The following is a 24392-nucleotide window of genomic DNA, read 5'->3' on the forward strand; positions in this document are numbered from 1 at the left end:
TGCTCAACATCACTAATTATTAGAGAAATGCAAATCAAAACTACAATGATGTATCACCTCACACAGGTTAGAATGGGCATCATCAGAAAATCTATAAACAATAAATGCCGGAGAAGGTGTGGAGAAAAGGGAACCCTCTTGCACTGTTGGTGGGAATGTAAACTGACACAGCCACTATGGAGAACAGTATGGAGGTTCCTTAAAAAATTAAAAATAGAATTACCATATGACCCAGCAATCCCACTACTGGGCATATACCCAGAGAAAACTCTAATTCAAAAAGACACATGCACCCCAATGTTCACTGCAGCACTATTTACAATAGCCAGGTCATGGAAGCAACCTAAATGTCCATCAACAGAGGAATGGATAAAGAAGATGTGGTACTTATATACAATGGAATATTACTCAACCATAAAAACGAATGAAATTGGGTTATTTATAGAGACGTGGATGGACCTAGAGATTGTCATACAGAGTGAAGTAAGTCAGAAAGAGAAGAACAAATATCGTATATTAACGCATATATGTGGAACCTGGAAAAATGGTACAGATGAACTGGTGTGCAAGGCAGAAATAGAGACACAGATGTAGAGAACAAACGTATGGACAGCAAGTGGGGAAAGTGAGGGCGGGGGGATGAATTGGGAGATTGGGATTGATATATATACACTAATGTGTATAAAATAGATAACTAATAAGAATCTGCTGTATAGCACAGGGAACTCCACTTCGCTGTACAGCAGAAACTAACACAACATTGTAAAATAACTATACCCCAATTAAAAAAGAAACAAAAAAAAAACCCCTGGGAATTCACTAAAGTCTCATTCTCAATACAATGATCCTTACTTACCTTCCTTTCTTCAGTTGACAATACTCTAAATCGAATCATTCCTTCTTTTATTATGTCTGCTTCATCTGAAAAGTCAGGATTGTCAGACAAAATATTACATCTGTTTTCTTCCAGCCACATCTGGAACCCGGTCTTTGGCCTAAAATAGCAGTTATGTAAAAAAATTTTATAATTAAGACAGTCTTAAAAGTGCTTCATGATTTTTCAGGTTAGTGATTAACCATTAGCATACCTATATATAAAGTAAGAGAGACACAGTTAATTACACTTGTTAATATTCATAATTACATATTACTTAAAACTGCCTAGAGACTGCAGGAATAATGAGCTGAAAAAATCCTTTATAAGATCAATTCAAAGGGATTACTCACATTTGTATTTTCCAAGTGCAGCAAAACTCTGAACTTTCAACTCTTTTATGAATGTTGACAGGCTCAAGGTCTCTAATCCTACTTCGCCCCTCTAGCCCAATATAACCCTTCCATGTATCTTTGGTAGCCTTTCTCCATTTCCCAAACCAGCTATTGGAAATCGTCATGACTTCTCTCAAGCTCCTCACCCCTGCCCTCACAGCTGACCTGAGAGTGTGGGTCCTTTCTTGTACCATTATTATGTAAAGCATGGACACAGCATACTTGTCAGTTTCATTAGATTTCAGTTCTGACACAAACTGTCTTTAGGTCACAAGTGAAGATTTAATGCAAACATTTAATATTTACTGAGCACTTTTTTTCTGTATAGCCTGTTGATAGTATAAAAAATGGAATCTTCTTAAATAAAAATTTCACTGTTTAATATCTAAATTAAATTCAGAACAAAATAGGAAAAAATAAAAACCACAGCTATCCCTTCAAATTAAATTGGTTAACATCAGATATTGGTTAAATGAGATACGTAACACTAAAAATGAAACGGTGACTTTTTCAATTTAGCTGATGTATTTTAAATAAATCTAGCATACAAGAGATCAAGAAATTTGGTAACACTGAGTTGGTGGACAAACAGGATATGGACAAATAGGAACTCTCATATTGCTGGGGGTGTATAAAATAATACAACATCCATGCAGAACAATTTTGCAATATCTATCGAAATTACAATTGTACATTAGCTTGAACCATACAGGAATCCATCTTACAGCTATAGGTATATAATATTCATATAAAGTTATTCACTGTACTACTATTTGTACTAGCAAAAGACCAGCAACTACCTTTTGTCCACCAGTAGAGAACTAAATAAATTATGGTATAGCCATTCAATGGAAGTAAAAAGATTAAAGAAACTCTTCATGTAGTAATAAGAAATCAACTGCAAAAGCTATTAAATGAAAAAAATACGGCACAGAACAATGAGTATACTACCATTCCTGTAAAACTAAAAAAAGACAGATAAATCTAAGTGTACATGCATAGGATAATTCCAGAAGGCTATATAAGAAACTTGTGCAGTGACTATTTGTGGGGGGGAAACTGGGTGGGTAGGGAAAAGATTTACTCTTCATCACAAATCTTTTTCTATCTTTTGACTGTGTTTCTCCCATGTAACTACACTAACGATTTAAAAACAAACAAATGAAAAAATGAACTAATTATAAAATATAGTGTCCCAGCAAAACTTATCCACAATTTAAAACATGTATGCAGTTTATCAAAGCATACTTTAATAAGTAATATAAATAGACATTAATCAATATTTGTGGCTTCCCTAAAGTTACAAGTGTTCAGAATGCCTACTACCTGTGCCAATGTATTATTTACATGAACGAATAACAGGGCCACATAATTTTGTATTGCTACTTCTGTATGCCTTTTACTGGAATACTACATCTTGAGAACACTAAATTTCTCTATGTACTGACCTTTGGTTTTCAGTGTTTTGAGGACACATAGCTGGGGTTTCAGATGATGGATTTTTAGGATTTTCTTCTTTTACTTCCTCAGTCTTATCAGCTTGGGAAGTTCTTTTCCAGAAAAAGGATGCTGCAGATGCCTGTAAAAACAAACATAATGAATACCGCAACAAAATCTAGTATGATTTTATATGTTACAAGCAAATTTTGAAAAATGTGGAGAAATATAATTATTTAGAATTCTTACACCAACGTGTGAAGTCCCGAGAGTTTCTCTGTTGAAAATAAACATGTATAAACACACACACACAATCCCAAAAAACTGTACCTCAAATTTCATGTATTCTAGATGAATAAAATTATATGAAATGGAAAATACAAATGATAGGTCTATTTTACTGATGACAAATCTGTGATAAAATACCAAAACTGGGACACAATCTGGGAGGCAAAATCAGAATACAGAACAAGGGAAGATTAGGGCTAGGTACTAAACCAGCTGTCATTAAATAGGGACATGCATCAGAACCATTTGGAAAATGAAAAAAAATACAGATAGATGCATGAGTCCCTGTCCTGGGTCTACATATTTTTAAAAAGTGATTCTGATGCAAAACCAGAATTGAGAACCATTGCCTTCACTAGACAATCACTTATAAACAACTGGAGCCTCCTGTCTCATACCTGAAAGAGTGAACAAAACTAAAGTAAGACAAACAGACTATGAGTTGTGTACTGCAGATGGGGGCAGGTGAAATCATACCTGCTTAGACTTTGGTTTTGGAACCAGAGGCTTTATAACTGGAGACTTTTCATAATTTGTAGCTCGATTAAGTGCAGTAGATTTCTTGGATGATTTGTTCATATTGTCTAAAATATTAGTTGAACGTACTGAATTCACTGAAATGGATGGCTCTTTGGAATTGCCTGATACCTACAAAGCAAGCTAATATTAGCATTTAATGTTTAAAGAAGAAAAAAAAATGCCAAGAGATTTATCTTTCCTTTAAATTTCTGTTAAGTTTGTATTGTAGTCTCACCTTCGGAAATGAATATATTTGGTATAATCCAAATTAAGACTGATGCGCATATTCCCAAATACCACATCCCCAAGTTTTGAAAACCTTCAAAACTGTAGGTTCTCAGAAGATAAGTAGAAAATGTAACTCCTGGTCCAAGCAGGAACTAGTGCTGCTTTCATCTTTGTTTATTTTAAAATATTTACTTATTTAAATATTTTAAAATTTAATCTGTTGCAGTCTTTAATGCCTCTTAAGTCTGGGGAGGGTCGTCTGGTAGTTTGGAAATATTTCTCTGTATGGAAATGTATTTAAGTAATAGAAAACATCACTGGAAAGAGTTTACCTTGAAGGGGTTTATTCGTCCTTGGTTGCTAGAGGTAACTGCACCTTTCATAAGAAAGAAACCCTCACTTAATAGTGGTAAAACTCAGAAGACTATGACTTCTATAAGAATTATGGAATATTTTAATCTGTATTATATGAAAATAATGCACTTTGCAACTTTAAAACTATTAATAACTATATATGACCTCCTTCCTATTTCTAAGACAAAATAAAAGCTATTAGATGATGGGAACTATCCCAATTTGCCACTATGAAATAGACAGATACAATATGTAGAGATCTCTTCTTTTCTCCTGTTACCAGGGAAGAATGGTGCCTTATTTTAGCTAGTTAATAATTCCTCTACAAATGCTCTAGATCCCACCCACTCCTGCTTTTCAAGAAACTTGTGTTATCAATGGCTACACGTGTCATCTTTGACTTTTCCTTCTTTATTGGCTCAAGTTTCCCAACTTAAAGAAACAAACAAAAACCAAACACGCTCTCTGCCACATCCCCTTCTCGCCCCCCACATAATTTTCCCTCATCTCCCCTAAGCAGCCAAATTTCTCAAGAGTTGTCTACACAGCTATTCCCATTTCCTCACTATTCACATGTTCCTCCATCCAATACATGGCTTCCAGCCTTACTACCCTGCAGAATCTGCTCTTGCTAAGAACTCAGTAAACCCTATGCAGCCAAAACTGGTGGATCTTTTCCAGCCATCACCTTGTTTGACCTCTCAACAGCATTCCACATAGCGGAGTGTTCCTTTTTCTTGATACTATCTCCCCTTTGACTTCTGAGATACTGCATTCCCTGGCTTACCTCCTTCCTCACTTTCTTTTGATGGTTCGTCCTCCTCCTCTCTAGGCCTAACCTCATTTTTCTCCTCACTTTGATCCTCCCCCAGTGCTCACTCACCCATACCCATGGTTTAAACTGCTATACTTATGTCAACAATTTTCACTTTACATCTCCATCCCAGAGATACTACTTTCCTGAACAGCCAATAGTAATTCATCATCCTCCTATCTAAACCTACGTTTTCCTAGTGTTTCCTGACTCAGTAAATGGCACCATCATTCATTCAAGTACTCAAGCCAGAAACTGACAGTTATTCTTCACACCCTGAACTTCCATCCTCTCTATATCATCTTCAGAAACACCTCTTCAATTCCTCCCATGCTTTCTACCAGCAATCACCACCACCCCAGTCTATTCAATCTCACTTGGGACTACCTCAGAAGTCTCCTTATAATCAGTCCTCCTCTTCACAGTGTGCCATACTCTGCCCCTCGTTAAAACCTACAACAGCCTCCCAGCAACCTCAGAATAAAGGTCCAAATCCTACCATGGCCTACATGGATCTGCAAGGTCTGGCTCCTGCTCATTGCTCCAAAACCATTCAGCGCCACTTTCTCTTTGCTCTCTGTGCTCTTCAAGCCTCTCTTATAGTCTTCACACTTGCTGTTCCTTAAGCCCACATGCTTTTCCTCTGCTTCTGCTCCCACCCACCTTTGCATGGCTGACTCATTCACCCTTTAGATCTCTGCTTTAAACATTCCACATGGCAGCTTCCCTGGTGGCGCAGTGGTTAAGAATCTGCCTGCCAATGCAGGGGACACGGGTTACAGCCCTGGTCTGGGAAGATCCCACATGCTGCAGAGCAACTAAGCCCCTGGGCCACAACTACTAAGCCCGTGTGCCACATCGACTGAAGCCCACGGGCCTAGAGCCCGTGCTCCACAACAAGAGAAGCCACCGCAATAAGAAGCCTGCGCGCCACAATGAAGAGCAGCCCCCGCTCGCCGCAACTAGAGAAAGCCCACGCACAGCAATGAAGACCCAGTGCAGCCAAAAATAAATTTAAAAAATAAAATAGGGCTTCCCTGGTGGCGCAGTGGTTGAGAGTCCACCTGCTGATGCAGGGGACATGGGTTCGTGCCCCGGTCCGGGAAGATCCCACATGCCATGGAGCGGCTGGGCCCGTGAGCCATGGCTGCTGAGCCTGCGCGTCCGGAGCCTGTGCTCCACAACGGGAGAGGCCACAACAGTGAGAGGCCCACGTACCACAAATAAATAAATAAATAAAATAAAATAAATAAACATTCCATGAGGCCTTCCTTGGGGTCCCAAACCATCCCCCACCACTGACTAGATTACAGCCACCTGTCATATGCTCTTTTAATAATCTGTACACATGTAAAAGTATACTAAAATCAAACATATATATATATATATATATATATATATATACACACGTATACTTTTAAAAGCCAGCTGGTACTATAATGTTTACGCAGGGATCAAACATGCATGTCTACTTGACCACTGTAGCCCCCCACCCCAGGCAAATACTAGACACAAAATAGGCATTTAATAAGTATTTGTTAAATGACCACTGTTTCACAAACATTTCTGATTAAAAACAACAACAACAAAGCAGGCCCTGAAGAGTAAGGTGTATTTGAGTAGATGTATCACTGTAAAGACTACTTCAAAATTTTCTCGATATTACAAAATCCAAATTTTCTTACCTGACTTAATAGCTGGCATATCAGAGGAATTTACACTTTTGAAAAACGGGTTTTCTCCTACAGAATAATTAAGATAAAACAATACAATGTAAATGGGAAGATAAAGTCATCTTCTGTAATCAACAATCAGACAGGAAAGACGTCTTGAAAAAGTATGGGTATTCAATATCCCTCAGCCAAGTAAAAGGGGAGAAGTCACACACATGACACATCTCATCTTTAAACTACCTTAAAAATGTTATCTTACCATGTTTATGTATTTCTGGTTTTTCTTCTATATCATCAGCTTCTCCAGTGTCCTCTGAATCCTCTTCAACTTGATTTCTGAGCCTTGGCTGACTCCACTCTGTAGGAGTATTACTGTAACTAAAAGACAATGATATTATTCAATAAAGGGCTATAAAAAGACCAAGTCAATATTTAGGATGGTAAAACTCAAACATTTCTTACCCAGCATTCAACTTTTTATTGAAATCCTCTTCTTCTTCTTCCTCTTCTTCAGCTTGGGTGGCTGCCGATTCTGCTGCTTTCTCTACAGCCAGTTCACTAAGTCTCTGGGCCAATATTAATCTCCGAGAACGAGAAGCATATTTAATGGCTAAATTCACAGCATTTTGAGTCATTAGATCAGCAAGTTCCACACAACGAAATTCCCGCTCCAGTTTACAAGAAAGCTAAAGGAAAAAAAGGGGGAAAAAAGTCAAATTATGTTGAGTAAAACTTTTTAAAAATAAAAGAATGATACTACTAGTAGAACTGAGAAAAGTTTTCTAGATATTGTATCCCTGATTCTAAGAGGCACATTTTTACACATTTTAACATCTCTCTCTGAAGTTGAGAACCATCTTACAATTGACGGTGAGTCAGTTTAAATGGCAGCATTTCTTTCTGTCTTAGTGACTTAAATAAGAAAAATACTGGTGCATTTCACAATCAACAATGAAATATGACATATCATTTCAAGTTATTGATTGCAAGGAGTAAGAGATTTATTTAAAAATTCAAAAATGGTTCTCCTAAATTTGTTTTCCTGCCCATTCCACCACCTGCACTCACAAAACAGGGTAGCAAATTGAAAGAAAGAATAAATTGTAAATGATTTGTTATTACTTTGCGTAGAATCGGCACACAAATGCTACTAAGTGAATGTGGGTGGGCAAACAGATTTACCCATTAGCTTTTTTTTTTTTTTTTTTTTTTTTTTTTACCCATTAGCTTTTTAAGTATGATTGTCTATGATCTCTAACTACCAGAAACAGTTATACAACTTCCAAATTAGCAAACAACCTCCTTTTTCTTGCTCTATTTTTTATGCTTACAATATAAAATGAAAAACATTCATTTATCATGACTTTTTCTTTTGGTATGAATTTTGACGACTCAAAGTGAGGCAACTGAAGTACAATGTGAGGAAAGCTAATATTTCGAAGACTACTAAAGGTCTCATAATTCACAGAAGTATTACTTTGTTACTTAGACATGTCAAGTCTGATACATCAGCATAGACGCTTTAGATATTTACCTGCATGTCCTTCTCAAGTTTTCCAGAATCACTTATCTGTAAGCAGTACTTCTCAATCAGGGTGGTACTCTGCCTCAGAGGGCATTTGGAAATGAAAGTAGTATGGTTTTCCCAGGAATTAGGTGGAACTATGGGCATTTGCCTGGGGGCAGGAATGCTAAAGAACTAACAGGATGCTACTAGCACCCTACTGAGGAACACTGCACTCCAGCGGAAAAGCTCCTCTATGGCTAAATGGTAAATAAATCAAACATGTTTCCTTACATATGCTGTAGAAAATAAAAAGGTTACTAGTTCATGTTGGTGTACAAATGGGACTTTGTGAATGGAACAAAACTTACTCTATAGTAAACTAATTAAATTTCTTTAATACTAAATGCAAGGCAGTGTTGCATAGAGGTGACAGCAGTGAATATCACCTTTTGGAGACAAGTTACAATAAGCTCTGTGGTCTCAGATATCACTTTGCCCTCAGAAGTTTTTTCCCTCAACTTTAAAATGGAAAGTCTGGGCCGTTTACTCTCTTAGGAAATACTGAGGTGCACTATGTATCAGACACTACATCAGTGCCTCGCATACATTAGTGAACAGGACATGGTCACTGCCCTCAAGGTGTTTACAGTCTAGTCCAAGAAGAGCACAGAAGAAATTACATTATACTCCTCCTCATAAGCCAACCTGGAATGAGGACACACACTTATGAATCTTATGTTTCAAAAAGTTTTTTATCTCTAAAGATAAATGTATTTAAATATCCAGGGGACCAAACCTGGTCACTGGCTACAGACAAACTTTTACCTAAGAGGATACCAAAAGGCAGGCATGTCTAAAAGCCTGATCAAAGTTCTTAAGACTGCTCAGCCTGCAGACCTAAAAGTCTACACTCAAACTTTATTTGCTGCACATGATAAGAGCAGGAGCTAGAGCCAGTCCTCAAACTTTATTAATAAGCATCTGAATCACCTACAGGGCCTATTAAAACAGACCAGTCGGCAAAAACAAAACAGGGAGGTAGCACCAGAAGAGTTTATTTCTTCCTATGATCTTAGATACAAGGCAATGTCGTAAATATTTTATATGCAACGTGAACTGGGAAACAGAACTTTTAAGGGAGAAAAACACCACCAGATACAACTTAGGAATTCTAGGTTGTGGAACCTGGTGCTAATTCACATACCATTAAGAAATTCAACCTAGAGAAAAAAAATTAACTTTTCTTCCCCACTATACTTATTTTACTCACCGCAAGCATTTTCATTAAAAGTTCCTGTTGTTCTTTTATTGCTTGATTTTTAGTGCTCTCTTCATATTCATAACCATTTTTAGCTAAATAATCAAGGTGGTTGTGAAACATAACTGAACGCCAGTACTGTTCCTGCAAAAGTGGAAAAACTGCTTAGAGCCAACTATCAGTTGAATACCACGCAAGTGTTAAACATTTATCATGATACCAGTTTCTGAATAAAATATTTTCTGAAATATTCCTTTCTACAGCTTATTTTACAATTCTAATGTGATATTATGGCTTGACTTTATCTTCTATCATTAAAAAAAAAAAACAGGGAAATACAGTGACCCTTGAACAATGTAGCAGGTAGAGGTGCCTACCCTCTGTGTAGTTGAAAATCTGCGTATAACTTATAGTCAGCCCTCCATATATATGCGGTTCCTCCATATCTGAGGTTCGGCATCCTCAGATTCAACCAATCTTGCATGGTGCTGTACTGTAGTATTTACTACTGAAAAAAACCCACGTATAAATGGACCCACACAGTTCAAACCCATGTTCTTCAAGGGTCAACTGTATATAGCATTTTAAAGTTTCCTAGCTATCATAGTTGATGCTCAGAGAACTTAGTAAACTAGATTTTTATAAGCTGATTTGTTTCTTGTTTAGAATAACTAACTGCAAGATATCGAATGACTTTTGATGACGCAGGGCTAGGAGTAAGGTGAGGCAAGCCTGGCCTTTGTGTACATGAATTTTGTACCCTTTGTGAGGGTACAAAATTCATGAAGGCATTGTCCTCTTAGGCACTTGTCCAAGCCCGAGAGTGAGCGCCTTACCCTAGTGAGGCCCTGACAGTCACACCCATTTACCTCTTAGACAAAGTCCCTGGAAGCAGCCCTCCTCCCTCACAGCTACTGCTATTTCTTTAATTATAAAGTAATGAATACTCAACACTGGTCATCAGAATAATTCTAAATGTCTGTGTCACAGGCAGGGTATTATCAAACTCAGAGTGTCAAGGTAAGATTTGTGCATACCTCCATTTGTCCTTTCTCTGTGGCAGTCTGACAGTAAGGAAGCTTAAAGGGTAATACAGCTACAGCAGGGCGTGGAAGGGTGGGAGGAAATCGAGAACCTTTGCAAGGAATACACCTGTCAGGAAAGAAACAGTCTCACCATAAAAATTTTCCAAAATATCATAAAAACTGCTACATTATAAATTTTCCAAAAGTTAGTAACTTGGAATAATAATATTCCAATAGCTGGCTTAATAATATACAAAAGATTCCTCTTTTAAAAAAGTACTTTAGGCCTGATTAAGTATCAAAATTATCCCTCCACATACTTCAAAAATCCCTCCTCACATCAGCTTTATTAACTTAACAATCATTAAAAGTGAAATCAGCTTTTCTCAGATTTTCCTTAGCAAAATGCCCACTTCCAAAATACAGAAATTGTGCCATAAACACTTGTCATGGGATCCATGTTATAAAACAGATTGCCCTAAGATAAAATGCTGATAAAGCATATTCACTTTCATTCTTCAGTTTGGAAGTATTGGTACTGTTGGTAGAAAGTGTCATATAAGAGAAAAAGAGGGTGAAATGTCCAATAAGTGTTTATTATTAGATATTGGTGAGAGTGAAGCAGAAAATCTATTATCATTATAAAAAGGTTATACTGTATATCTGCTCTGCTAAATGAAGGGTTGCCATATGTGGTAATAGTTCAGTTGGCAAGGACTTTTCTGACTAGAATATGTAAGGCACTCATATATGCCCATCAGGATGAGTACTAATGCAATTTATGAATTAAAAAGTATCCATTCATCAGAGTGATTTATATATGCAGAATACTCTTTTAATGTATTTACTCCAAATTATTTATAAGAAAAACATAACTGCACACTCTAAGTACTATAGACAAATTTTCTAATTTTCATAAAGTCATTTAAAAAACATAGACCCTTGTTCAATGCTTACTAACAGCCATCCGGTAATACAGCCTTTTAATCAGGGCTTTAAGTTATGATTTTCTTGAAGGAAAATACTAAGTAGAAATTAGGCCCTTAGGTTTAAAATTTTTTTCATAAATATCTTCTAATATTATCAAATGTCCACTAGAATAGTTAAAAAATAAATAAGTGGCATTACCCAGGAATACTACATAGGCTCCCTTTCTAGTAAGATTTAAATACTCCCTTTCCTTCTTTTTGCGAAAATATAATAAAAACAAACATGTTTTTAGAGTTCCAATATTTTTTAACATAAATCCTTTCTTTCTACCTCCTCCCCTTTTATGATTTCACATAAATCAGTGGTTTTCACCACATAGTATGAGGTGGCAATGTGAATACTGAGCGTTTGAAAAAACATCTTGTAGTAATTCTGTTATGCACCTATTCACAAAACCATTTTAGTCATGCAAAACGGAAGACAGAACATGTGCATTCAGAAAGGACGAGTGCAATTACATATGCATATATGTACATTAACAAAACTAGGAGGAACACTGGGAGTAATCTTAATTGCCTTAACATTCTTTTTTCTATAAAGTGACTTAGACTCTGTTTAAAAACATTTTACAACTCTAATACTTTAGTCATAGTAAGCGATTATCATAAAGAAAAACTGATAAGGATTTTACTAATAGCTTTTTTAAAGCCACATTTACATCAAAGCAGAGCACCAATTCACATTTCTTATCCTTTTCTTAGCTTTAAAGACTTGAAGTAAAATGACCTTTTCTCTGTTAGATATCTCTTTCATGGAAGAAGAGGAAAAAACAAACTCATTTGACTGCTAATTTGATGGGTTTTGCCTACAATGAATGAGTTTCCTGGAAACTGTGGCTAAACCATTTGGAGGATAAAATGTGAAAAAATAAACCACAGTTTACTAAGGAGACAAAATTACTTCAATTCCTTTCCAAACAAATCAAAAAATTTGTTCTCTTATATTACAGAGTTGAAAATTATCAAACTGGAGAAAACGGGGGCCAATGTCCAGAATAAGTTTCTAAGAGTTAGTGAGTTTCGCTTGTGGTCTGTGTTGCATGGGCCTCTTTTCAGTGTTCGAGGGGATTTAACTCTTTTAGAGCACTGACTCAGGAGTAGATAATGATTTTACCACCCAACTCTTCCAGGCTGCTCCAATTTATCTTCATGTAGCACAGGACATGTAGTCAGTACTTTTAGCAAATGCTTATTAAATGAACATAACTTGCAAAAAAAAGTCTGTTTTCAAGTGCATTAAATAACTCTTAAGAGTTTTTAAAAACCAAAGAGAATGCCTGATATGAAGTGCCTGCATAAAATATCGTTAAATAAATATGTTCTAATATCAAAAAATAAAGCAGAATAAGGTAAAAAAAAAACTAAACTAAACTAAAGAGAAAAGGAATATTGATGTTTGTAGAAAGCAAATTAGATTGTGGCACGAAAATTAGTAAACTCTCAGTTATGTATTAACCAGTGGTGACAATAAAAAAAATCTTCAGAGGAAACCATAAAGACAATTTCTGCTAAACTGAAGTTCATTTCAAACAGAGGTAGGAAATCAGATATGCTACACATCAGTAATTAAAGGCAGGTGTTTTGTACTGATTCAAATGAATTAAAAAAAATTATTTTTAACAAAATGTATTTCCTCACCAAAAAGAAAGCATAAATACTGCTGAATCTGGGTTAGAAAATGTATTTTAAATGGAAAAATTATAGAAACATAATCATTAACCATGAAATACAAGGCTAAATGCCTTAAAGTAGTGACGGTAAGAAAACTACTGTTGTTATTAACAACTGACATTCAATGAACACTCACTAAGGGCCAGGCACTGTTCTAAGTACTCCGACATCACTTCATCTTCACAGTAGTTCTGTGAGATGGGTACTAGCTTCATCCTGGTTTTAGAAATGAGGAAACAGAGGCACAGAGAGTCTAAATGTCATGGCCAGGGCTACACAGTGAGCATTTCAGCCAGGATACTGCAGCAGGCTCCAGCGCTGGACCATTATGAAATGCTGCCTTTCCAGAGGAGCAAGTGGTTTGCTATCTTTACCACGAACACGTGAGAACGGAAGCGTGAGATTTAAATAAATATAAGAATGAATTTCTTTTTTTTTTTTCGTTACACGGGCCTCTCACTGTTGTGGCCTCTCCCGGTGCGGAGCACAGGCTCTGGACGCGCAGGCTCAGCGGCCATGGCTCACGGGCCTAGCCGCTCCGCAGCATGTGGGATCTTCCCAGACCAGGGCATGAACCCGTGTCCCCTGCATCAGCAGGCGGACTCTCAACCACTGTGCCACCAGGGAAGCCCAAGAATGAATTTCTTGATAGCAAGGATAATTAAGTCTCATTAAACACAGCAGCAGGCTACTAAAGATGGTTGCACGGTTTTCTTCCTGGGCTTTCACGGACCTCTGTATCAATAGAAAGGAAATTAATCATCCTCTACGTGTGACTAAATGTAAGGAAAGCTGGTATGAGAAGCACAGTAGGCCATACTGAGAAATGTAACTTCCAATCTTTGAAAAACATTCTTATTCAAGTTGATTCTTCCAGAATAAAGCCAGGAAAAAATGAAAAACATTCTGATCAATTTATCACGGTATATACAAGTACATATATTTTTCAGCATTATCTTCTCAGTGTTTCAAATGTCAGCTGTATGAGATTCCCCTCAGTAATTCAATTATTCCCCTAGAATAAGCCAGTCCTTAAGGGATAAGTTTATTCTTTCAATCTATTTATCAACTCAACTTCCACTGTTCCTGTATTTCAACAGAGAAAATACAGGAACTTTTTTGCTACTAACTAGCTGTGTGATCCCAAGTTACTTAGTCTTTTTGGGCCTCAGTTTTCTCACCTGTAAAAATTGGGGAAAAGGACCAGGAGTAAAGGCAGAGCACAGGAACTAGACCAAAAGAAACTGGCGGTTCTCATTTTTTTATCCCTGTAGGGCTGCTGAGCTATTGCAAAATGACCATGCATTCACAAGGGCACCATGAACTGTCTGCAGAATGAATAAAAGAGTTTCCACTTTATGTACTAGAATTTTCACATGCATGTACATGATGTAACTTATAATACAAATTTAGGTTCAAATATGATCTTTAGGTCTATAGAAACTTCCTGCTATTATGGATTTTCTCTATCAACTGATATTCACTGTACAAGCTGCTATCATTTGTAGTTCATGAAATGCTTTGACATATAAAAGGACTCTTATGCTTAAAAATGCCAGGAGCCACTGGCCTACACAATTTCTAAAATCCTTCCAAGTCTAAAAACTGTAATTTAGAGTCCATTATTTTTTTTATCCCATGTTGAAAATTTTTTTAATTAATTAATTTATTTATTTTTGGCTGCGTTGGGTCTTCGTTACTGCACGCGGGCTTTCTCTAGTTGTGGTGAGCAGGGGCTACTCTTTGTTGTGGTGCACGGGCTTCCCATTGCGGTGGCTTCTCCTGCTGCAGAGCACGGGCTCTAGGCATGCAGGCTTCAGTAGTTGTGGCTCACGGGCTTCAGAGCGCAGGCTCAGTAGCTGTGGCACATGGGCTTAGTTGCTCCGTGGCATGTGGGATCTTCCCGGGCCATGGCTTGAACCCATGTCCCCTGCACTGGCAGGCGGATTCTTAACCACTGAGCCACCAGGGAAGCCCTCCCATGTTGAATTTAAATTAAATGTTAACAGCTGTAATTATCATGTCTTTTAATGAGAGTTAAAACTCTTCACAGATCTTAACTATAAAGCAAGTAAGAAAAAAAGCCAGCTGTACAAATTATTAGGGGGTGTAAAAATTGAACTTGATAAAATAGTTTTAATATTAAATGAAAAACCAAAATTATTCATTGCAAATGAATAACTGCATGTACTTCCTTAAGATAATAATATTAACAAACAAAATGAATCATCTTACTTGAATAAACATTAGATGGAACAGTAAAAATCCTTCTAGGTTAAAAAAACTCTGATTAAGATAAAATATGAATTCTTCCATTCAAGTTACTAAAAACTTGATTCCTGGAAACAGACATGTAAAAATATCCCTGAGAACAACCTACACTCTAAGAACTGTTAGAAACAGTTAACTAGGGACTTCCCCGGTGGTGCAGTGGTTAAGAATCTGCCTGCCAATACAGGGAACACGGGTTTGAGCCCTGGTCCTGGAAGATCCCACATGCTGCAGAGCAACTAAGCCCGTGCACCACAACTGCTGAGCCTGTGCTCTAGAGCCCGCGAGCCACAACTACTGAAGCCCGAGTGCCTAGAGCCTGTGTTCTGCAACAAGAGAAGCCACCACAGTGAGAAGCCTGTGAAGTGCAACGAAGAGTAGCCCCCGCTTGCCCCAACTAGAGAAAAGCCCGTGTGCAGCAACAGAGACCCAACGCAGCCAAAACTTAATTAGTTAGAATTTTTTAAAAGTTTAATAAATTCCTTCTGATACTAAATATGTCAATAATGGACTATCTGGAGACTTTGAAAACACACGACATACAGAAATAATAACCAGCAATTCCTCTATGATTTTCTACTAAGCTCAATTTCACATTCTTTAGGAAGCCTATGTCTTCTCAAACATCCACACTGCCAACCAATGCCTTCAAAAATACCCTCTATCTTACTTCAAAACCTGCCACCAAAACAGAAGGCATCAGACAAGAATTCCTGTCACCTTTCATCCACTAAATCGATCTGCATTTGCACCTATCTTCTTCCCTCTCATTACACCTGATAAAATATTTTTTTAAAAATCATATAGGGCTTCCCTGGTGGCGCAATGGTTGAGAGTCCACCTGCCAATGCAGGGGACACAGGTTCGTGCCCTGGTCCGGCAAGATCCCACATGCCGCGGAGCGGCTGGGCCCATGAGCCATGGCCACTGAGCCTGCACGTCCGGAGCCTGTGCTCCGCAACAGGAAAAGCCACAACAGTGAGAGGCCCGCGTACTGCAAAAAAAAAAATCATGTATATATACCACATCTTCTTTATCCATTCAGCAGTTGATGGACACTTAGGTTGCTTCCGTAACTTGACAACTGTGTAAATAACGCTGCTACGAACATGGGGATGCATGAATCTTGTCCACTTAGTGTTTTTGGTTTTCTTCAGATATATACCCAGAAGTGGAATTTCTGGGTCATTTCTGGGTTTATTTTTAGCTTTTTAAGAAACTTCCATACTGTTCTCCACAGTGGCTGTACCAATTTACATTCCCACCAACAGTATATGTGGGTTCCCTTTTATCCACACCCTTGCCAACATTTATTATATGTGTTCTTTTCCATGGATTACACTTCAAATAGCAAGTACTAGTTTTTCAGAAGGATAAATCCTAAAGACAGATTCACTGGGTCAAAGGGCATATGCATTTCTAATTCTGATAGTTCTTGACAAATTGCCTTCCACAGGGATTGTGACCAACTTACACTCCTGTCAGCAATACATAAACGTGGCTATTTCCCCACAGCCTCACCAGCTAAGAGTGTTATCAAATTTTCAGATTTTTCTAATTTAATAGGTAAAAAGAGGAATCTCTTTTTAGTTCTGATTTGTGTTTAATCTTACTTCAAGTGACATCAATCATCTTTTCATATATTTGAAAGCCATTTTAATTTCACTTTCTGATTATTGCTTCTTGAAATAGTCTCCACTTACAATTTCTATGACATGACCCTCTTCAGGCGATTTTTCTCTTAATTGCTTAGCTAATCTTCCTTTTTCTCATTCGAAAGCTTCTACTCCAATAACTGACCTCTAAATGCTGGAATTTCTTTGGGGTTGGACTGATACCTTTTGTCTCTTTCTTCTCATTTACTACTATAACTTTATATACCTTCTATAATCTGATGATTCCCAAATGTATATAACCAGCCAAAATTTCTGAGTTTGAATCATATATTCCAATACCTTCCTTTTTTTTCCTTTTAAACTTAAGCATTTTCTCTTTTTTTTTTTAAATTAATTAATTTATTTTTGGTCATTTTGGGTCTTCGTTGCTTCGAGCGGGCTTTTCTCTGGTTGCGGTGAGCGGGGGCTACTCTTTGTTGTGGTGCGCGGGCTTCTCATTGCGGAGGCTTCTCTTGTTGCGGAGCACGGGCTCTAGGTGCGTGGGCTTCAGTAGTTGTGGCATGCAGGCTCAATAGTTGTAGCTGGCGGGCTCTAGAGCGCAGGCTCAGTAGTTGTGGCGCATGGCCTTAGGTGCTCTGTGGCACATGGGATCTTCCCAGACCAGGGCCCAAACCCATGTCTCCTGCATTGGCAGGCAGATTCTTAACCACTGCTTCACCAGGGAAGCCCCCAATACCTTCTTGATATCTTCCTTTGGATATTGTGCAGGCTTAACACACCCAAGAGTATTCATTTTTATCTTCCTTATTTCTATAAATGGTACTACTCTTTATCTAGTAGCTTTAACTAGAAATATAGGTGTCATTGATTCTTCTCTCATTCCCAACCCCCAAACTACCAGCAAATCCTGTTTCTATCTTGAATCTGCTTCTCTTCATTTCCACTTCCCCACACTAGTTCCAGCCTACTCCGAATGACAGAGTAAGCCCTAATCCTTGTGACAACTAAAAACAATACCCCACATTTCTAAACATCCCCAGAAGAGTGGAAAAACCCCTGGTTGAAAAATTGGTCTCCCTGCTTCCAGTCCTACCCTTGCCAATCCATTTGCCACATACATTTTTCTTTTTATAGTATAAATCATATTATATCATTCCCCTGGATAAAACACTTGAATGACTTCTTGTTATACTTCAAAGAAAATCCAAACTTCTCTATCATGGCCTATAATGCAGCCTATGTCTAACTTACTGATACCAACTTGGATTTATATTCCCTGCTACCTCTTGCTTCTTTGTACTCCAGCCATGTTTACATCCTTTTAATTCCTCAAACACACCAAGTTCTTTCTGAACTCACAGCCTTTGTACATGCTGTTTACTCTTCATGGATTGCTTTTCAATCCATTCTTCCATAACAGACCCCCTTGGCCACCAGGTCTCATTCTAAATACTACCTCCATTAAGAGTCTTCTATGACTGGGACTTCCCTGGTGGCACAGTGGTTAAGAATCCACCTGCCAATTCAGGGAACACAGGTTCGAGCCCTGGTCCAGGAAGATCTCACATGCTGCGAAGCAACTAAGCCCGTGCACTATAACTACTGAGCCTGCGCTCTAGAGCCCGTAGGCCACAACTACTGAGCCATGTACCACAGCTACTGAGCCCGCAAGCCTAGAGCCTGTGTACCACAACGAAGTGTAGCCCCCACTTACTACAACTGGAGAAAGCTCGTGCGCAGCAATGAAGACCCAATGCAGCCAAAAATAAATAAATAAATACATAAATTTATTAAAAAAAAAAACGAGTCTTCTATGACCATACTATCTAGAAAATGCTCTTCTGTTATTCTTTATCATGGGTCTGCTCAGATTAATGGGTAGTATTTATTCTAAGTAGTAATTAATATTTAGTTGTTTCTGTTATCTGTCTCCCCAATCAGACTATAAGCTTCATGAAAGCACAGACTTCTTTGTTCACCAAGTATCTGTCCAATGTCACTGACAGTCTTTTAGACCAAGAAGATATCCGGTGTCAAAAAAGAGGTAAATACTCAACACAATACTGAATAGAGACTATATGTACTGAGAATTCTACACTTGCAGTCAACTACTAAATTTCTACTAGCCCACTCCCCTATAACAATAATTAAGCTAAAAATCTCAAAAAGCAACTAAATTATATATTCAATTCTAAATCAAAGTTTAAAATAAAAAGCTATAATAAAAGATGAAATGTGATGTTCACCCAAAACTCCCCTCCCTATCTGGCTGAAATAATGCTAGTCACACTAATAAACTTGTTTTCTTTTCCTTTTTTTAGGCCATGCAGCTCGGCTTGCGGGATCTTAGTTCTCTGACCAGGGATTAAAACCATGCCCCCTGCAGTGGAAGCGCAGAGTCCTAACCACTGGACCTCCAGGGAATTCCCTTAGTTTCTATTTTGCTCAATAGGTTCCAAGTCAAGCAACTGGTTGAAAACTTCAAAGTGAATGTAAACAAATTCCTAATTTAGTGAATATGGAAAGCAAGTAAATGAGCTAAGGTTAAAGACTTTAAAAATACCTTTAAAGATAAGCATAATAAAGAATTTCAAAGTACTTTTTAAAAAGAGTCAGCTAAGCATTTTCTAATAGCCCACCTCAGTTGCTGGGGATTTTCATGGATACCAACCACCCAGTAGTGATCAGATTTTCCTTTGCAGTGTTCCCTTGTGTTACATACAGGAGTCCATGTATGACCAAGTCCTCTGTTAAGCATTCGAACAATGCCTTCTGAATCCACATAAAATGGGGTACCTATATACCAACAGAAAAACAAATCACCTGGAAACATAGCTATGTACTTGTTAAATAAATCCTTTTTCAAATACACACACCAATCAATCAACTTTCAATTCAAAAGCAAAACAAACAAACAAAAAACAACCAAACAAAAAAAAACCTCCCCAAAACCCAAAAGGCAAATAATCCAAGATTATTTCCCATAAAATTTCACTAACCACATAGAGTAAGGCCTAACTGAATCAAAGGAAAAAAAAATTGCATGTGATGTGACTAAAATTTATCCAAAAAAAAGAGGAAAAAAAACCCTGATCAATTCAGAGAAAACTATGCCACCTGCTGGAATACAGCAGTTTTTCAAAGCCAATTTCAGTAAAGAAGTTAAAATTGAATCTGAAGTTTCCTTGGTCAAGAGAGACTTGGAAAAATGAGAAGAACCTAATGCAAGGTGGTGATGTAGAGAAATCTGTCTTTAGTACTCTTCTTCCTCCCCCCTCTCTTGGCCTTGTCACTGTTCTGTTCCCCAACAGTTCCCCACTGTTCTGCACCTAGACTTACCTAGGAAACAAGTAACATCCCTGTTTCCCACCTACTCTGCTCCCATTTCAGGAAGTACATGGCAAATTCCCTAATTATCCTTTTTTTCTCTGTGACTTCACGCCCCTCTTACTCTGCAAACAGCAGTTTCCTCAGGGTCTAGATCTGATTGGTAACTGGGAGTAAAAAATAAAGCTATACGAATGGAAGTTATTAATGGTCACATTATTAAAGCATAAGTGACTAATTAATATCCCAGTAGAAAACATATACAGAAATGGTTGGGTTTTTTTAAAGACAAACTGGAGTTTCCAATGATGTAATTAAAGGGCATGAATCTCCAATAATAGAAATATTTAAGCCAGAAGACAGGGTTAACAAGTGCCTTAAAATAAGGTACTCCTCAGTGTCCTTCAAATCATCTGTCATAACCCACTGTTAAGTGAGTCTACAACAGCACACTGTTCAATAGAAATATCATGGGGCCACAAATGTAATTTTTAATTTCCTCCTGCCACATGACAAAAGGGGAAAAAAAAGTGAAGTTAATAATATATTTTATTAAATCCAATATATCCAAAATATTATCATTTTAACATGTAATCAATATAAAAGAATTATTGAAATTTTTTACATTTTTAAAATTTCATACTAAGCCTTCAAAATTTGGAGAGTATTTTATAGTTATAGCACATCTCAACTCAAATTAGCCACTTTTCAAGTGCGCTATATATAGCCACATGTGGTTAGTGGTTACTGTAGTGGAAATCAGTAGAAAATTCTGATTTTCACGTAGAATCTGCTAAAAAAGCCAAAACTTGAACACTGATTTGTATCTCCTTTTTGCTAGCTAATAAACTTTCAGAAAAATTTATTTCCCTCTTTGTAAGTTTTCTAATCAGAATTCTGATGAAGAAGAGATCTTGTACATAAAACAGTGGCTACCTCGCCTGGAAATTCCAGTTTCCAGTTCTGCCAATATATTAAAATAAATAAATTTAAACATAAAATATAGACAATTTATCTTTAAGCAAATTAATTAGGAATAAATAATGAAGCAATTTTCTTCTTGAGAAATGACTTTAATATAAATGAATTTATCTTGCCTTCAGCTGAAAAGCCAAGCCATACAAGGTAGGATTTCCTTGTAAGAGGAAGAGGATCACCATGTAAAATTTGTTTTTTCTTTTTCCCCAGCTCCAGCAGTTGAACTCCAAGGCACTGATCCCCATCAAATCCTGTACCTAGTGAGAAAATGTAAATATAAATCAGGTATCAAAGGTTATTTAGCTATGATGTAGTTTAAATTATTTTCTCTGAATTGAATTTTATTTTGTGATAAATTCCTAAATTAGCAGTACTTTTTATAGATAATCCACTTACCTGAGGCACCATTCAGGGATTAGAAGCAGAATAGTATGTTACATGGACTATTTATATAAAGTGTTTATAAGTGGTAATTCATTCACTCAAGAAATATTTAAAGAGAGCTTACTTTGTACCAGGTACTGAGGCTACAATGGTAAACAAGACAAAGTCAGCATTCTCATGAAACTCATATTCAGGTAGGAGAGGAAAAACTAATTTAAAAAGAAAGAAAATACTAAGTGTCATGATCAAAGATGAAAATACTAATGTGATACAGAGTGTCAGACTGAGTGGCTACTTTAGATTGGACAGACAAAAGTGGCCTTTTGAGAAAGTGAAATTTAAACCGAGATATGATTTGCAAGTTGGAGTCAGCCATCCAAACGACAGGGGGAGGGGCACTACAGTAGACAGGGAAAAGCTAATGAAAAGGGCCTAAGTTGGGAACAAGCTTGGTGAGTTTGAAGAACACAAAGAAGCCAGTAGGGCCAGAACCAGTAGCAAGAAAAAAAGTGGTAAGTAATGAGGTTGAAGAGGCAGGCAAATGTCAGATCATGTAGGACCTTGCCACCTGGGATAACAAGTTTGATTTTTATTCTAAAGCAATAGGAAGACATCAGAGGATTCTGAGCAGAAGAGGGAAGTGATTGGATTTGTTTTTAAGAAATCACCTAGGCTTCTATGTGGAGAATGGATTGTGGCAGGCAAGAATTGAAGCTGAAAAGCTAGTTAGGAGGTTATTCCAACAGTCCAAGAGATGATGTCTGGGTTGCACTGGGGTTTTAGTGGAGATAAAAAGAGACAGATGTGCAATGCATTGTGTGAACTGACATGATAATGACTTTGCTGACAAAGTCAGCAATGTGGGGATGTGAGGGAAAGAAAGGATAACTCTTAACATTTCTGGCTTGAGTAGCTAGATTGATAGTATGCCGTTTACTGAAATGGAAAAACTAAGAAGCAAGTTTGGAGGGAAAAAGAAAGCCCAGAGGCTTTATTGTGACCAAGTTAAGTATGAGATAAATATCAAAACTCTACATAGAGATTTCAAGTCGGCAATTGGATATGTAAGTCTGGAGACACAAGGAGGGGGCAGGGCTGGTGATATTAATTTAGAAGTCATGAACATATAGATGTATTAAAGCCATGGGTGTTAATGAGATATCCCAAAGTAGTTTCTCAAACTGCATTTTTTGACCTGTGAGTCATGAAATCAATCCAGAGTTACAACCAGAATTTAAAGAAAAATGAAATCAAAGAGTAAATATTGTCCATGAGACTTTCATTCTAGTTATATCTGCAGGTATGTATAGAATAGCAACATAGAATATATTTCTCACTAGGGCTAAGCGTTCGAAAGACTAATAGCTCCTGACCTAGTGAAAGGAAAAGAAGGGGGCTGTGACTGCACCCTGGAGTACTCCAGCTAAGAGGGGGGCATAGGAATAGGAGCCAGCAAAGGAGCTCAAAGAGTTATCAGCTCCTAAGGAAAAATAAATGGGCGAGTGACATCACAGAAGCCAAGAGAAGAAAGTATTTCTGGTGGAATTATTTAAATAAATAAGCATAAAAAGATCATCGGTAACCTTAATAAAACCAGCCTTAGCACAGCGATGGGGACTGAGGACAGAATATGAAGTGAGGAAAAGGAGGCAACAACTTTTTAAGTCACATTCAAAGTTGCTTTGGTCCTTCACACAAGGAGTTAGTTTATTTTTTGAGGCATTTCAACTCTGATAATTCTTGTAAGATATAGACATGGAAGCAATTAACCAAACTCTACCTTAGAATTCTTTCTATAGTACAGTTTTTCTATAAATAAAATGTTTTCATTTTCATTGCTATTAGTGAATACAACAAAATTCTGTACAAAGATTATACTGATTCAAATACTAAAATAAATGCAAAAGGAGATACAATCCAAAACAGAGAGAAAAAAAGCTTAAGTAATTTCCATTTTACTTCAGGTCATGGTAAAACTATAAAATAGTAGAAAAAATCTACCTCTGTGATAAACAATGACAAGCTGTTCTCCATGTCCTGCCACTGACACAACAGGCCCAGGGAGACTGAAGACCTCTTTCTGAACACCTCCAATGGTAAACAAGCGAAGGAGCAAGGCGCTAGTGGCAGCAGCAGCCCATCCCTGACCAAGACATATGGCTTCAATATTTTCATCCTGAGGCATGTCTACTATCCACTCTTTGCTTGAATCCCATGAACTAAAGTGCAGGCAGTGAAGCTTGCTAAAAGTTAAAACAAGACAGAAACAATCAAACTTTCAAATATCAAATATCAAATTTGATATTTTATACATATATATAACTAATCATTACACCCAGTAACAATCAAATAGTTTATTTTTCTATTACACATAAATAATACAAAAATGGCTTTAAGAAAGTAATTATGAAATATCCTTAAAATGAACTATGTTAAAACCATTAATAGTCATGTTACTGAAGAATATTTAAAGATACAGGAAAATGCTCACAATATAATGTTAAATGAAAAAAAGCAGGATAAAATCAGCAGAGTGTGATCCTAGGCTGCAGATACACACAAAAATCACAACCAAATTTCTAAAAAGGAAGAAAGCATCAAAATGTTAGGCAAGAGTCCTCTCTTTGCAAAAAAGAAAATTCAATATGGGAGAACAAAGAGAAAAAGAAAAAAGAAATCATAATCCCACCAGCAAGATTACCAACCACTGCTAACAATCTGATTTGTGTTTCCAGTCTTTTTTCTTTGCATATTTACATACATGCAAGTTATTATGAAACTTAA

The 24392-nt window shown here is 37.2% G+C and overlaps 1 protein-coding gene across 2 annotated transcripts in view; it reads right to left on the reverse strand.

Annotated features, from left to right (window-relative positions):
- WDHD1 (WD repeat and HMG-box DNA binding protein 1) overlaps positions 1-24392 on the reverse strand; it is a 61812-nt gene that overhangs the window by 8384 nt on the left and 29036 nt on the right. For both annotated transcript variants that reach the window (XM_022570516.3, XM_089907726.1), the window contains 12 exons: positions 23610-23851; positions 21344-21481; positions 19559-19715; positions 10385-10499; positions 9360-9491; positions 7045-7268; positions 6842-6960; positions 6595-6651; positions 4074-4117; positions 3472-3642; positions 2718-2848; positions 857-995 (listed from right to left, as the gene is read on the reverse strand). In XM_022570516.3, the coding sequence (XP_022426224.1) occupies positions 857-995; positions 2718-2848; positions 3472-3642; positions 4074-4117; positions 6595-6651; positions 6842-6960; positions 7045-7268; positions 9360-9491; positions 10385-10499; positions 19559-19715; positions 21344-21481; positions 23610-23851 (1669 nt within the window). The remainder of the gene's footprint in view (positions 1-856; positions 996-2717; positions 2849-3471; positions 3643-4073; positions 4118-6594; positions 6652-6841; positions 6961-7044; positions 7269-9359; positions 9492-10384; positions 10500-19558; positions 19716-21343; positions 21482-23609; positions 23852-24392) is intronic.

Source organism: Delphinapterus leucas, chromosome 2 (assembly GCF_059928025.1).
Source record: "Delphinapterus leucas isolate spDelLeu-1000000601 "Yukka" chromosome 2, BTC_Dleu_Yukka2, whole genome shotgun sequence".
NCBI classification, from domain to species: Eukaryota; Metazoa; Chordata; class Mammalia; order Artiodactyla; family Monodontidae; genus Delphinapterus; species Delphinapterus leucas.